Source organism: Rutilus rutilus (assembly GCF_951802725.1).
Source record: "Rutilus rutilus genome assembly, chromosome: 5".
In the NCBI taxonomy this organism is placed as follows: Eukaryota; Metazoa; Chordata; class Actinopteri; order Cypriniformes; family Leuciscidae; genus Rutilus; species Rutilus rutilus.
This window is the reverse complement of record NC_140213.1, coordinates 8,451,972-8,467,141: the sequence shown is the minus strand read 5'-3', so window position 1 is coordinate 8,467,141 and position 15,170 is coordinate 8,451,972. Positions and strand designations below refer to the sequence as shown.

The 15,170-nt window shown below is 38.2% G+C and overlaps 2 protein-coding genes across 2 annotated transcripts; both read right to left on the bottom strand.

The window, feature by feature from the left end:
• Nucleotides 1-3,909: 3,909 nt before the first annotated feature.
• grk7b (G protein-coupled receptor kinase 7b) lies at nucleotides 3,910-9,117 on the bottom strand (the record flags this gene model as incomplete). The annotated part of the gene is given in 11 exon segments (XM_084409548.1): nucleotides 3,910-3,980; nucleotides 3,983-4,020; nucleotides 5,612-5,710; nucleotides 5,712-5,881; nucleotides 7,104-7,152; nucleotides 7,154-7,530; nucleotides 8,548-8,656; nucleotides 8,658-8,836; nucleotides 8,842-8,991; nucleotides 8,993-9,061; nucleotides 9,064-9,117. Coding segments are annotated over 11 exon segments (1,365 nt in total).
• A 2,446-nt stretch (nucleotides 9,118-11,563) lies between these two features.
• Nucleotides 11,564-14,068, bottom strand: rnf7 (ring finger protein 7). Its single transcript, XM_084409482.1, has 3 exons — nucleotides 13,799-14,068; nucleotides 12,837-12,884; nucleotides 11,564-12,251 (listed from the first exon to the last, which is right to left on the bottom strand). The coding sequence occupies exons 1-3, from the start codon at nucleotides 13,971-13,973 to the stop codon at nucleotides 12,133-12,135; spliced, it is 342 nt and encodes a 113-aa protein (XP_084265608.1). The 5' UTR covers nucleotides 13,974-14,068; the 3' UTR covers nucleotides 11,564-12,132.
• Nucleotides 14,069-15,170: the final 1,102 nt, after the last annotated feature.

The window sequence follows — 15,170 nt, the reverse complement described above, 5'->3', positions numbered from 1 at the left end:
AGAAAAGATCATCAACAGAACAGGGAACAGGTGTGGACTAATTAGAAACTATAAATTCTAATAAATATCTGGACACCATGAAAGAGACCATGAAAACCAAGACTAGAAATAAAACAAGACAGTGAAATAGAACGTCACCCAACTGTATGGTTGCTAGAGTGTTGCCTAATGGTCTAAGTCAAAGGAGTCCATCCACAAGCCTATTGATTCTTTAGTGTAGGTACAGTATAGGATTGCAAGACCTTTTATTGTTTGTCAGGTGAAAATCATAGGTTACACTTTATTTTAAGGTGTCATTGTTACAGTGTAATTATATATTAAAGTTCTGAGTAATATTAAGCAACTACATTAGTACTTACTATAGGATTAGGGTGGGATTAGGATTTGGTTAGTTGCATGTAATTATGCATAATTTACTGTTATTAATTTGGTAAGCACATGTAACATTATGTAACAAGGACACTGTAAAATAAAGTGTTACCAAATCATCTTAGAAAAGTGAAAGCACTCCTCTCCATAACAAGCTGTACAATTTGAGATGCCATTCATTTGTGCAAGATGAATTATAAGTTTAATACTTAAGTTAGAGGACTTTAAAAAAAACTAGAGCAATATATAGTGATGCTTGCTTTAGTCCTGTATTAAATAATTCTAAAATGGAAGTGTCTCAGACTACGTGTAGAGTATGTCTATGCATATGTATAAGCACTTTCAAAAGGACATTAACCTCGCTGAAATGTTGTAGGGCTGACCGCAGTCTGTTAAAGTGTGAAGCAGAAGGCTGAAGTGGAGGGTTTCATGAGAGTATTCTGTTAACAGCCATATGTCAGCTCGTTTAATGAGATTAGAGAGCACTGTCTGTGCCGCTGTGGTGAAATCTGAACCTAATAATTTCAATGTAAAAGAAGATACCCGAAGAGGGGGCCTTCAGATGGCGGTTTGGATAAAACAGCTTAATATCCACCACTAAAAACTTAAGAACTGCAAATTAGTCCAACACAAGCAAAATCTCTACGCAATTATGCCTATTGTATTCAAAAGCAAGATCAATTGCTATAAATGCTCTTTCAACCAGTATTAGAACAGACAAGATCATTTGTAAGAGGTGCTGACACCACATAAAGTTCTCTGGAAATGTAACATGTGTTGACAAGCCCAGAAGAGAATCTCCTCATTCATATAAACCATTCTTGTGTATTTGCCAGCCTAATAATGAGATTTATTTCAAACTGTAGATGGCATATTGGTATGCAAAAATAGTTTACAGGAATGCCCTTACAATGGAAGTCTATGATGCAAAGCAGCGATGTGCACCTCCCATTTTTGTTAAAGTGCTTATATTAATTATTTAACATAACAAAATGTGTTATTTGAGCTGTGAAGATCAATTGTACTTCAGCTGCTGTCATTGTCTGCAATGTAGAAATTAGCCTTGCGTAGCCAGGCCTTCAGACTGACAGCAGAAGTTTTAGACTCCATAGCAGCTTTCCATTGGCCACGGACCACCCAAGAGGATGTCTGAACACAAGGAAAGCAACCAATCGCAGTTCACTGTGTTCAACGTAATGTTTAGTGGTGTGAAAATATAAAGTCGATGCATCCACAATTACAAATCTGGCTTGCAATTCATTCAAGAACGTCCTGAAAGTCTACTGCAACAATCGGGTGCTGTGAACTTCACGTACTTTTGAAAATCCAGCATTTAGTTGAACCTGATAAGCGTTTATTTTCACAGTTGTAAACACAACGGCTTTCTTTTTCCATGAGGGGGTTTGGCATCAGAACGACTTTGTTTCCAGACGGACCATTGAAGAACACGACACGTTTCCCGGAAATCCTGTAGGATTCAACTAATCAGATTATGACTTCTGTGTGCTACCTGCATCAGATGTTTTGCCTTGGGGCTACTGAGACTACGTAGAAATTTTACGTTCAAAATAGCCTGTGAATACACTGCAAAAAAGCCTGACCAATATAGCCTGCTGGTTACCAGAGCAATCGTCTATTGATTGTTTTCATCAACAGAGGAGGCTGCAAGTCACACTGATTACTTCATTGTATGCCGCCACTTTAGCCATGAAGAACTTAAAGTCAAAAAGACAAAATAAAATTATGGAATATTGCAGTATTTATTGTAAATTATTTATCTGTGCACATAATTTTTAAAAAAATTTTTATCCATGCACCCGTGTAATCTTCAATCAAAAGAACTTACCCTCCTTTTTGCAGCGACATCTCTTCTCTGGTGATGCGTTTACTGGCGCGAGGGCTGGGCAACCTGCCACTCACATGAAATCACAGCAATAACAAATCACAACATCCAACAATTCACTCAATTCCTGATGGTCAAAATCAAGTCCCACCCTATATTATTTATTGTTCGAGAAGCTGTTTCCCTCAAATATACTTCACAATAGTGACTATTGCAACTTTGGTTCTTGTCAACTTCAAGGTGACCAGATTTCTGAAATGGATACATTTTCTATTTCAGTGGTCAAAATATAATAAAATGCAGGACAGCACTTGATTTTGTCCATCAGGAATTAATTGGATCATTGGATCGTTGTGGTTTGCTATGGCTGTGATGATCTCATGAATTCCGCACTCACGTCAGTAAACACGTCATCAGTGAAGAGATTAAAGTTATTTTGATTAAAGATTATGAGGGCACATACATTTTTGAAAATAATCATGTGCATGGATAAAAGAGACCCAAACACGTTCAGGCACACATTCCAATAACGGAACAGTCTGTGGCATGATGAAAAGCAAAGCAGCATAAAAATATTCACGTTTAATAACGTCAACCTTTGCCCATAATACAAACAGACGAGGCTTGTTTTCCTAATGAAACCACTGGCTATTTCAGTTGGTTCCCGTTAGCCGGGGACAAAACGCTTGAGCATGTGGTGCAGGGTGCAGCGCAGTGGGTCTGAGTCTGTCTGGCCGGGCCACACCCAGAGATTTCCACCCGCCTCAGGAGAGCTTGTTTATCACACAGCTGAGGTGTCATCCAGGAACATGGAGGAGAAGGGCAAATATCTGCACCCTGTCCAAAGCCACAAGCCTCTTTCCCATGCCGTGCCTGACCCCATCCTTCATCGTATTTCATTTAATCCCCCCATGACAAGAACAGGATTTATGATAATCTACTTATGAACACAGCTAAAATATTTAACAGCTCACATAAAAAATGAATTCCTTTGAAATGGATAAACTTTCTTCACCATGGATGAGTTTATCAGTGCAGTTGCTCATCTAAGTCATTTTCCCGCCTAATATACAACAGTATCTCATTGTGAACAGTGACCTCTGCTGTTCGTATAGCAATCAGTAGATTCTGTATCCTCAAGAGTGTTTGGAAGTGGCGTCTGTTTGACAAGCGTGTCGGTACTGCAAGCCAGTGGCAGAACTTTCCACTGAGCTCTGGTGTTGTTTTAATGGCCGGTTTATTACTAAAGGGACCTTATCATAACTGACACAGCAATTCACAGACATTAAAGACATTAAGATATTTTTTTTAAACACATTTAGAATTTCATTTGGCCATTAGGTGTTTCTTTTAGATCAGACTTCTGTATATGAGGAAAAAATAAAGTATAGACATGGTAAAAAACATAGTCGTTCAGAGCATACAGATAAATATCAAGTAAGCGACTAATAATGTCTCGTGTCAAACTGTTTAAGACGTCCCCAGGAAACATGCTAAAGTTCATGCATCAGTAAAGCATCAGTCACTGAGATCTGTGACTGTAAAAATATACATTTAGGTCATAAATTTTGAGACCACCTGTAAAAATATTTCGGGGTTAGTTAAATTAGTTAATAAAACCATTTGTTTTGTTGTGCAATAAATTCTTATTTTGTCACAGAAGAGTGCAAGATTTGGATTTTTGCTCATCATCATGATCATCCAGTCCCCAATTTCTTCCTATTTGGGTCATCTAAATAGGATCTCCTTCCTATCTCCAGCCTTGGCTGTTGATGGATTTGAAGATCTCATGTTTCCGAGGGTCATCCCTGTGGGCAAAAAAAAAACAACAACAAAAAAACAGTTTACAGTCAGAAATAAGGCATATATGGATAAATTTATGATTGTGGCATTAAGTTTACCTACAGTTTTCTTAGCCAAAAATATTAAAGCACTAACTCAACTCCTGGAGGGCCACTGTCCTATAGACTATAGCTCCAACTATCTCCAAAACACCTGCCTGGAAGTTTCTAGTAATACTGAAGACCTTGATTAGCTGGTTCAAGTGTGTTTAATTAGGGTTAGAGCTAAAGTCTGCTCAAGCTCCACACAGAGAGGCTTTGATCTCGAGCACTTATGTTGTGGGTGCGGAGGCGCAAACCACTAAGCCACCTATCTGTCCCAGTATACAGGTCTTTTGAAGCCATGCAACAGCATTGTGATAAATAGACCAAAGTCATTTTATACTGACAATCTTCCCCTCTGTCGCAAATCAAATCAAAAGTGGAGCCAACACTGCAGGTTGGACGTCGATGACATAAAAAAGTCATTGGGTTTTGCACGCCTTGTGTCTGTAGTACGCCCGCTATCCGACTGGCGGTGCTGCAGTAAGTTAATTCTGTTTGGCAAAACAATGAGACAGACACAGTTGTGCTGTTATCAGTAACGAGTCGCTCTTGTAATGGCGGCTGCTTCTCCGTGACTCATAGTTACCCACATGATCAGCACATTGTCTCCCCCTACTGTCCACTGAGGGTATTACGCATCACAAGTCCAGCATAATAACAGTAATTGAAACAATATCATAAACACAATCAAATAAATCAAATACATGAAGAAAAAAAATATATTCCTGTGACTATACATACAGGGTGTCACATATCTAAACCCATTGACATTAAATCTGGTGCGACACATCTGTCGGCACCATGTTTGATTTGAGAGCTGAAGATTGTCAGTGAATAATAACTTAAATTTCAGTCTGTTCATTCAAAACTATGAAATGACTTCAGAAGACTCAACAGCGCATGAGTCATATTGACTACTTATATTAATTAAATTTTATGGTTTTTGGCCATTTTTGACAGATGTGACAGGAGCTGCATAAAGATTCTTAAAACAATTCTCCTTCTGTGTTCAATGGGAATAATTGGATTTGGGCTGCCATAAGGGTGAGTAAATAATGACAAATTTTTCACTTTTGGGTGAAAGTGTTCCAATAACAGGATTCAAATAAAAATGTTAATGGCTTGAAATAGTTTCAGCAACTGACATAAGGAATAGTATTATATGTTAAAATGTAATTTAAACCTATGAGCAATGAAGCTGGTATTAAATCTTTTGGTGTCTTCACCCACAGAATGCAAAAAAACTCAAAGCTATTTTGTTTTAACATTCATGCTTTGCTCCATCCAAACCTAGTGCTGCGGCTCCAAAACCACTGCTCTCAATGAGAAAGGCTGACAGAAACGGCCTGTTTCTTCGATTTGCTGCCACACTGGCTTAAATTTGCTGACAGAGTAAAGCTTCTGCTCCTCTGTTGGCACGCGGAGGGCAGTTGGACTGACCATGTCCTAATAATGACCTAGAGTGGAAACAGTGTGTCCTCTTGCCATGAAACACAGAAACGCTGCCACTTACTTGCAGCTGAGACGGTCTTCAATGTTCTTTTTCAGAAAAAGACTGAAGATGTCCTTGGAGGGGGCATAAACATTTTCGTGTTCAAATTTGCACTCGTCTAAGAGTTCTCCTTACCATCTCTTCTTTAGTAAACTTCTCTTTGTGATCTCTAAAGGGCAGACGGCCGGCCACCATCTCATAGATGCTATAGCCCAAGGCCCACCAGTCCACTGACGTACGATATGGTTCACGATTCAGGATCTCTGGCGCCATATACCCCTTGGTGCCAGCCTACGATGGAAAAGACAACAAGAGGGGTTATGAGAAAAACCATTCAGCCTTCTTGAAGCCACCTGAAAAAGCATTTCAAATCATATTTAAAGCCATCTATAATGGTACAAACTCTTTGACCTTTTCTTCATCCTCGCTAAAATCCCATTTCAGAAGAGATTCCTGAAACAGACACAAAAACAGTCTCTTTCCATTTAACCAGTATCTCCAGGGACTTAAGCCAAACCCTTTGTAAGGGTGTGCTGTGCCAACCCAGATGCCAGCTTTGGGTAATACTGTGATTAGCATTAGCAAAGACTTATTCAATGTTTTATGGTACCCCTGGCAAAAATATTTTTTAATGTGACAATGACAACATGACAAATGTAGTATGTCCGAATTACAGTCATACTAGACACATTCATACTATACAGAACATCGCAAAGTAAGTACCTCAGTGGACATGTTATTTTTGCATACAGCTAACACATTTTCAAACTCTAATCAAGCTCATCTGATGCAACTCATCAGTTTGCTAGTGGAGACTTCATAGATGGGTCAGATAAATGAGATGTGAAATGTGTACATCCAAAAAGTGTACTGCTGGTGTAACGGAGGCCAGCTAGTAAGAGCTGTGCAAGTAAACCTCAATTCTCTGGCATGCTAGCAAATGACGCTAGTGGCTGCAGTCTTTGGTGTCCTTGTTAGTGTGCACGTCTCCCATGCCAGTTGATGTTGGTTCATATTCTGCTCAAAATTGCTGCTCAATAATGGGTATGCCTCCAGGAACAGGGTTGGAAAATATTGCTTTTGCGCAGGTATAGCCAACCCAGCTCCTGGAGAACTACCTGGGAGTTCAGCTTCAACCCCAATCAAACACACCTGATCCAGTTAATCAATGTGTTCAGAGTGACAGAAAATGACAGGCAGGGCTGTTGAAGCAGGGTTGGAACTGAAGTCTACAGGAAGGAAGTCTCCAGGAACAGGGTTGGCTAGCCATGTTTAAGCATTATAGTATCAATAAGTACTTTGCAAAGCTGTAACCACACATTTATGATTGGGGGTATTGGGACTTTTTATGACTCAGCAGTTACCTTTTCAGGTGCCCACATACGTGGAGCTCAGTCCTCAAACTTTTCATCTACCAGCTCAGATTAACCACTAGTCTACACCTACACCTCCCACATTTTCCAGGGAGATAATATTTTCTTCATCAAAGCTTGTCTTATCTTCCTGTCCTTACCTTTTGAGAGATAGTTTTCCCGGTTGGTAGTTCCACAGCTAGGCCCAGTTGACAACCTGCACTGGCCCTGACTGTCCAGTAGGACGTTTTCTGGCTTCATGTCACGGTACACAATATCCATAGCATGTAGGTGCAGGATACCAGTGGTGATCTGAGCTGTGTAGTGAATGATTTGCTCCATCTCAATGCCATTCTCCCCAATGTGGTACTTCAGATCTCCTCCTTTTATCAGAGTCATGACCAGACACAGGTGTGTCTTTGTGTCAAATGCATAGGCCAGCTTCACCAGAGACAGGCTGTTCACTTTCTCCAAGATTTGTTTCTCCAGTAGAGCCATCTTTTCCCCACCTTTTTTCTTCAGCCGTTTCTTGTCCAGCTTCTTGCAGGCATACATCTGACCCGTGTTTTTGACCTGAAAAGCACACACCTGTACAGAGAGAGAGGGATTTAAAAGAACATTAAAAGAGAAACATTGCTGTTGTTGAAATTGAAAGATGGGCTAGATTCTAGATTTTGTGCACTGAATGCACATTTATTATGTGCACTGAATATTATGACAAAGGTATCAGGAGTATTATTTCCTGGGGATTTTATTCCAGTTGGCATTTGGGATTCAGCCAATGTATTCCACAGTTCATCAAAGGATATTCACCTTGTGTATTGTGTCTTTAGTTGTGTCTTAAAGGTGAAGCAATCTGCAAAATATTGCCAGAACACTCTCCCCATCTTCCATTAATTGGAATAACTGATTGTTCCACCCCAAACTCACACCACAGGTAAGTGTGGTGACAGTGGACATGCCAGCTTCTGAAACTAATAAAGCAATGTTTGATAGTACCTCAGTAATTAAATATTCTGTGAAATCAGCCTATGAATAGCTTACTTAGCTGTTTCTGCATATTGAACATATTGAACCCTTGGCACACTGAAACTTCTTCTTGAACAAAAGAAAAATGTAGGGCAGGACTTGAATTTGTCCAACAGGAATTGATTGGATAGTTGGATCGTTGTAGTTTGCTTTTGCTTTTGCAGCGATCTCATGTGAGTGATAGGTTATAAAATTAAAATGTAATAAATTACTTAATTACTAATTTAAAACTACTTGCCTTTTCTGTTGACATCACTACACAGGCTACTGGATACGATCTAATCCATTCCTAATGGATAAAATCATGTACTCTTCAACATTTGTTTCTCATTTAATACCCTGCGTCACTCTCAAATACTGTCGAAATATATAATAACATCCAATTACACACATGATCTCTAAAGGTTAACAAAAGGATAATAGAAGGCAATTTAGTTTCATAATAAAAATTCATAAGACATGATATACTATAAATGTGGAGCTAAAACAGAGAACTTCTAAAACAATTCATACTTTTAATATTTTACATCTGTAGATTTGTTTGTTTGTGACAGGGTGAGAGGTGCAAACACTCACTTCTCCAAATCCTCCCTTCCCCAAAGTCCTGAACTCATAGAAGTATTTATCAGAGATGGGCTGCTTCTTGAATTCCTTCCACTGCACAAATCTCTCAAAGAACGGGTTACTCATTGAAAGGTTTTCCTCTCAGAAACTCTTGCATGGCTTCTTTTACCTGCCCCATCAACACCTCCTCAAAGTCCTTCTCAGAGACAGCTTTACACTTCTCCACGATGTCCTCTGTCAGATAAGACAGGAAACTTTTGGAGTCAGCTTTGCAGAATTTGGCTTTTTCTTTAGCACCTGCCTCCAGTCATTCAGCTCCTCCAGGAACTCTACAGCGGCAAGGTATTCTGGATTGGAGGCTAAGAGGAACTGTCGGAAGCATGTTTTCCCAATGGGCTGCCTCTCACAGATGTCCTCATGGAAGTCCTTGGGAATAGCTGCATGCACCCTTGTACAATTTTTCAAGTTGGGGAAGAATTAGGGTACGCCTTTGTTTCCTCATCTCCTTGTCGTCTTGAATCTGTGCTTACAGGTATAGGCTCTGTTTGCCACTAGTTTGTCCAGTCCACCAATGTCATACATGGCTGTGGCAAGTGAAGGGCCTATGTGAAAGAACTATGTGATGTTGCAGGTAACAATGAATAAGGACATGAAATAATAGGCAGCACAGTGGCAAGCTGTGATATGCAGATGAGTCAAAAAGAATGGTGCTTCAGCGTCTCAAGTCAGAGTCTTCCCTGTGCCACTCATGTAATTGCTCAGTCAGAATTAAAAACCTCAATAGGGGTTTTCTCTTAAGTAAGTGTCTTTGTATGCTAATTCATGGATACTACTCATGGAAGGAACTTATGCCGTACCCAACTTAAAGAGGCTTTGTGCTATGCTTAGGAATAGACAATGCAATTGTTGCCTGAAGTGCTCAGTCCTCTACTGTCAACTTTAAGTTTGAGAAAATAAATAAAACTTGATGGGTTTCTGAAGAAAATGTGAGTGGTGCTTGCCCATGCAAACTCTGCTGCTTTAATGCTATAGGGTGTTGCTATCCAGTTTTTAAGGCAGTGGTTCTCAAAATTTTGCCCAAAATGTTTCTTCTTTTGGATCTATACTTTCGCGATAATATAAAACTCCCCTGACATTAAAGTAACAATTACAGAAGAATTAAATAAAGAATATTTTGTTACCTTTTGGAGCTTGGAAAGGTTCAGTTCGAGCAGATGTTTGTTTATACCATCATCACTGTCCTCGCCAGAGCTCATTTCCCAGTACATTCAGCATCTGGCTCATATTCACAATCTCAAACATAGTCTCAAAACTATAATTTTCAACATCTTCAACATCAATATTTTGATTGCTAACAGCTTCTTCACCAGCTCCACCATCAAGTGACAGTGACACTAATATTTGATTGCGTTCAGTACTTTTAGTACTTCACTTCAGTACATTTCAAGTTGTGCTGATGATACATGCTATTCTTTTGTTTTCTGCCTACAGTAAATATGAGTGAAATGTCACTTAATCATTGTGTATCACACATTGTCACCTTTTGGAATAAAGGTGAATTGCACTTCATCAAAGATTCATTATTGTTAAATACTCTGGTCGTTAGAGACCCTATACAATTTTTACAAAAAATGAATTGGGAAAACAGGAATTCTTTTATAATTGATTTTTTTCTTATGTTGTTTATAATTAATTAATGAAGGAATACCAAGAAGGTTGATGTCTAACTTTTAAAAAATTAATGAGGAGGAGGGTAGTTATCAATGTCCTTGATCACTTAAGACTCAAGGTATGCGTTCAAGGGTTAATGATGCATGATTACCTGCCAGATGATAGTAAAATAATAGCTCTTTTTATGTTTGAAAGTATAATATTTTTAGAGGTCTATTCAAATTCTGAACCCCAAGTATGAGCCACATTAGTGATGCTTGCCTTAGCTTACCACCAATTACATTTTATTGATGCTGTTTAAGCTCATAGATCTCCATTGTTTTCAGTTCTTTGAGTCTGAAGACTTTAGAATCATACATGGGATAGATTTAGAGCTCATTATGACAGTAGAATGAGAGTAAGAGTTCATTAGGTATAAACATTATAGTAAGATCTGTCCTCTTGGCAGCCATGTTAGCATCTATGGGTTGTCTGGCAGACAGCTGACATATTACAATAATGATGCAGCCTTTCAGTTCTTGCATTTATTAAGATTGCAAGTTTTTTCTTTTTATAAATTAAAAGTGTAATGAAACTTCAAATGCTTGACATGATTTTTGTAGAGTAATAAACCTGTGCCTGTAAACGTCTAAACGTAAAAAAGTAACTAAGTGTTTTGTTTAGTTTTTTTTATGAGCGAGAACAGATAGTAGCCAACAATATATAGACATTTAACCCAGTCTTGATTTATACTAAGCTGTAAACTCTTGTGAGTGATGGGTATAGGCTGCATACATAATATTCAATGAAAAAAATATGTTGGGCAAGCCTTGATTATTTCCAAAGCAAGTGTTACGTAGCAGAATGCTGCCAGACCTGAATGTGAACTCCCTAAAACAATGTCTAAGTTAACATTATCTAACATTACATATTGTATATACAGGACACTTGTCACACTAGCTGCTTAACATGTCATGTCAACTTCCCAAATACAATTTAGTGCATAAAATTTAGTCTCGATTGCACTCTTGAGAAAAGCCCTTAACCCCAGAATGCACCAGGGGTGATATCAGTACAAACGGTTTACAGTGCCACTGGCTGAAAAACCTGCTTCACATTTCAAGTAACTAAATCTTTGTCTTGGAAATTGTCCTTATAGGTTCCGGACTAATCATAAGCACTCAAATCCTGAGCTAATTGTTTCACTAGAATTAGCAGACGTACTGGCGGAAGACTTACAAAATGCTTTTTCACTGAGGTCTCTGTGTTGCATTGACTTTTTTTTTTCTTTTTCAGTTTTGTGCTGTAAAATATTTCATAGATAGATGTCTCTCTTTGCAAGTACTCATATAAAAGTAAAATTTGCCTGCAAGCCAGCTTTATAAATATTTAAGTTTATTGATGACATTTTTCATTTTTGAACCATTCCTTTAAATCTGCCCACTGAGGGAGTTTTATAGACCCGTGTACACTAATAATGAATAATAATTTAATCAACCATCGATATATGAAACGTAAAAGCTCTCCAGAAATACTTACAACATGATTTTGAAAAAAATCCTCATCCAGTAATCAGTATCACACATCAATAAAACATTTAATTATTTTTTTTAAATTTATTTCTAGCACACTTAAAACACGCATTCATTGTACAACTTCAGTTAGAATGTCACACATGATGCCATAAACACCCAAGTGAATCTGCTGTTTCCCGGAGCTCTTCTGGCTGGTTCTTGTTAATGCTGTGTGAGGTGACAGAAGGGTAAAGCTAACCAGTGTCACCTGGATTTCTGCCTACGTCCATGGTTTCACTTTGACAGTCACATACATGCAGATAAGTATTCCTACACATTCAGCGGCTGGAGATGATCTGATATTCAGTCTTGTCTCCCTACGGGGAGAAGTGCCAAAGTGGACGGAGGAAATGTGGGTACAAAGCTCCAATCCTCACTTGCCGATCCTCTGTACCACCCAGTCCTGTTGGCATAGTGGGCATCTATTGTTCTGCTTGACCCAGAGGGACATGCAGCAGTTGTGGAAGGAGTGGTTGCACTCTCCCCATACCACTGAGAGAAAGACAGAATAAGAGACGGTGATGTTTTGGATTGCACTGACTTTTATGGTGTAAAAAAAAAAAAAAAAGCACTGAGACATTCCTCAAAATATCTATTTGTGTTCCACTGAAGAAAAAAAAATGTGAGGGTGAATATATGATGACAATTTTCAGTTCTGGGTTAAGTATCTCTTTAAGTCTTTGCTGCTTTAAATATCATAGTGTGAGACTGTCCTTTGATTTGACCAGTTGTCTAACCTACCAGTGAGGAGGCGTTTGATGACGCAAATGAATACTATGGATTATGCACTTGGTCAAGGTACTTAACCACTGGTTGCTTCAGTTGGATTGCCACTAATAAGTGTTCTGTAAGTCACTTAGTTTGGATACAATCATCTGATAAATGACAAGGTCATTTTTATTATTATTGTGCATTAAAAATTAGAGAAATAAAGAGATACAATATGACAGAGAATATTAGTGAAGTGCAAACTGTAATGGCAAAGGACTGTGGTGCCATCTGCTTCTAGGGGCTTAATGTAATTTATTAATTAGGCAGGTAATTAGTATGCCAGCAGTGATGTTACAGTTGACTCACCAACGCAGTCCTCTTGTTTGTTTTCTGCCTGGCATCTCAAGCATGCATCTGAAATACATTTTAAAATACACACAGTTCATAAACATACCAAGTTCTTTATATTCATTTAGAACAGAAATAAGATTAAATCTAAATCATGTTTATGAAGAAGTCACCGTTTGAAGCGGTGTACAATTATAGTTTGATTAGGTTGAGGTGGGCACTATAGGCTACATTTGCTTGTCTTGGACAAGTAAAATCCAAACACAGGTTTGTCTCAAAGCCTTAACTGCCTAACGTTACCTAGATAGCATTTTGGTATATTGTTTATTTCTAATAAACGCATTTGAATGTTCAATGCAATGACAAGTGCATTTTGCACATTCAATGCAGTCTTCTGGGCATTGTTCGATTAAGTGGTTTTTGACGTCTGCGCAGATGCACTTGCAGTTGAATTTGATGCAGCATTTCTGAGCATCAAACGTTAGCTTTAATATTCAAAGCATCTGATTCAGCGGGTTACAGCATCATATTGTTAGCACATTAGGTGTGGCAATTTTTGTAGCATCATAAAGGCGTCGATGCCTTGCCTTGCCTATAAACGACATATTTTGAGCAGTGATGGTGGTTCATTCGAACGATCGATGAGAATTACTGTTGCAGAAAGTTTCGAATCTCGGATTTCTTGCATTTTTTATTTTATTTTATTGAACTAACGTGCATGATCGTAACATTTGAGGCATAATACGACTTTACAACGTTTGAGTCAGCATTTAAACGACCACTTATGATTTCCACAAATGTTGTCTGTGTAACGTTAGGCAGCAGTATGTCATTCACTTTTAACGGTTCACAAGTTGTATTTGTTACTAGTGTGTCAGGCGAACACTTTCTACATTCATGGTCTGTTGAGGTTAACCAGCTAACAGTCACATAAATGCTACCTCAGGTAACGTTAGCCTGTTAGCTAGAGAAACACTCACCCATTACTTGAACCCGACAAATAGCGCAAGTGTCGCACTCCACATCCCAACTCCACATTGCCACAGCATTCCACTTCTTGAGGGAGAACATCTTATCTCCCCCTGATTTGGATCCAGAAGAACTGCTGTGAGTGTGCGCTAAACCCGGCTCATCACCATCGTCCATCTCCGCCATGGCGAAGAGGCGCAGAAACAAAATGGCTGGGATAGGCGGGTCTGCAGACACGCAGATCGGTCTCTCAGTGGAGTTGTCTGTTAACAGGCCCCTGGCTGGATGTCTTAAAATCCATGCATTAACACAGTATATTTTTAATTTAAGTTAATTTTTACCATTTGCTCTAATTTCTCCAGATTTCTTATTTATCTTCTTGAAACAAGAAAAATCAAGAGTGGGATAAACAAATTGCATATATATTTTTTTTTATTCATGGAATGATTTTTGGAATGATGGTCTGCATTTGTACTGTATGATAGTTTCTTCATTTATGTACGGTATTTTTTTGTCACTTTTCTGCATCCGTGATGGACATATATATATATATATATATATATTACATTTATTATTTGACTTGTTTTATGTCTTTGTTTAACCTCCTCACATTTTATTAAATGTGGAGAATTGTAGGTCGCCATGTTAGAAAAACATTTTTGGTTTTACATGCAAGCATTATTATATAGAAAATAAAAATGTTGAAAAAGACAAGCAATATTACATGCGGCATGCACTAGAGTGCTGTTGTTGTGAATTTTAACATGGCTATGATTGCCTAAGTTCATGCCTACTGCCGAATCATGCCAAAAGTGCTATAGTGATTATTCACTGGTTCCCCATTCTTCACTGGTTATGATGCAATTGTGAAATCACATCAGTATAATATATACTGTTATACTGTCAGGAAAACAAGGTAAAGGAATAAAGACATTCATTAAAGTATACATCCATACAATATAAGGTTTACAAAGGATTTTTAAAGTTTTCAAATTCTAAAAGAAAAATCTTGAAAATTGGAATGAAGTGTGCACATTTTTTAAATCTGGTCAATAAAATAAAAAGGTCAATTTGCGACATGTCTGCTTTGTTTTTACAAATTCTGTATAATATATTGCAGGCATAAAAGTAGCCCAGTTCCAGAGTGCTGAATACATTGACATTAACACTGACAAAGTTGTACATGAAATCATTTTCATCCTTTCGGAAGCAATCTCTTCAAGGTTGTATGACCCTATTACCATGATTTTGGCTACATTCACAAAATTTGGTCTAGTTAATGATGTTTAAAAATAAAAACCTTTCTAAAGACACAATTATTTCAACTTTTTGTCTACATTTTTCTTTTTATAGTCTATACACAGACATTCAGTAGCCTGCTAA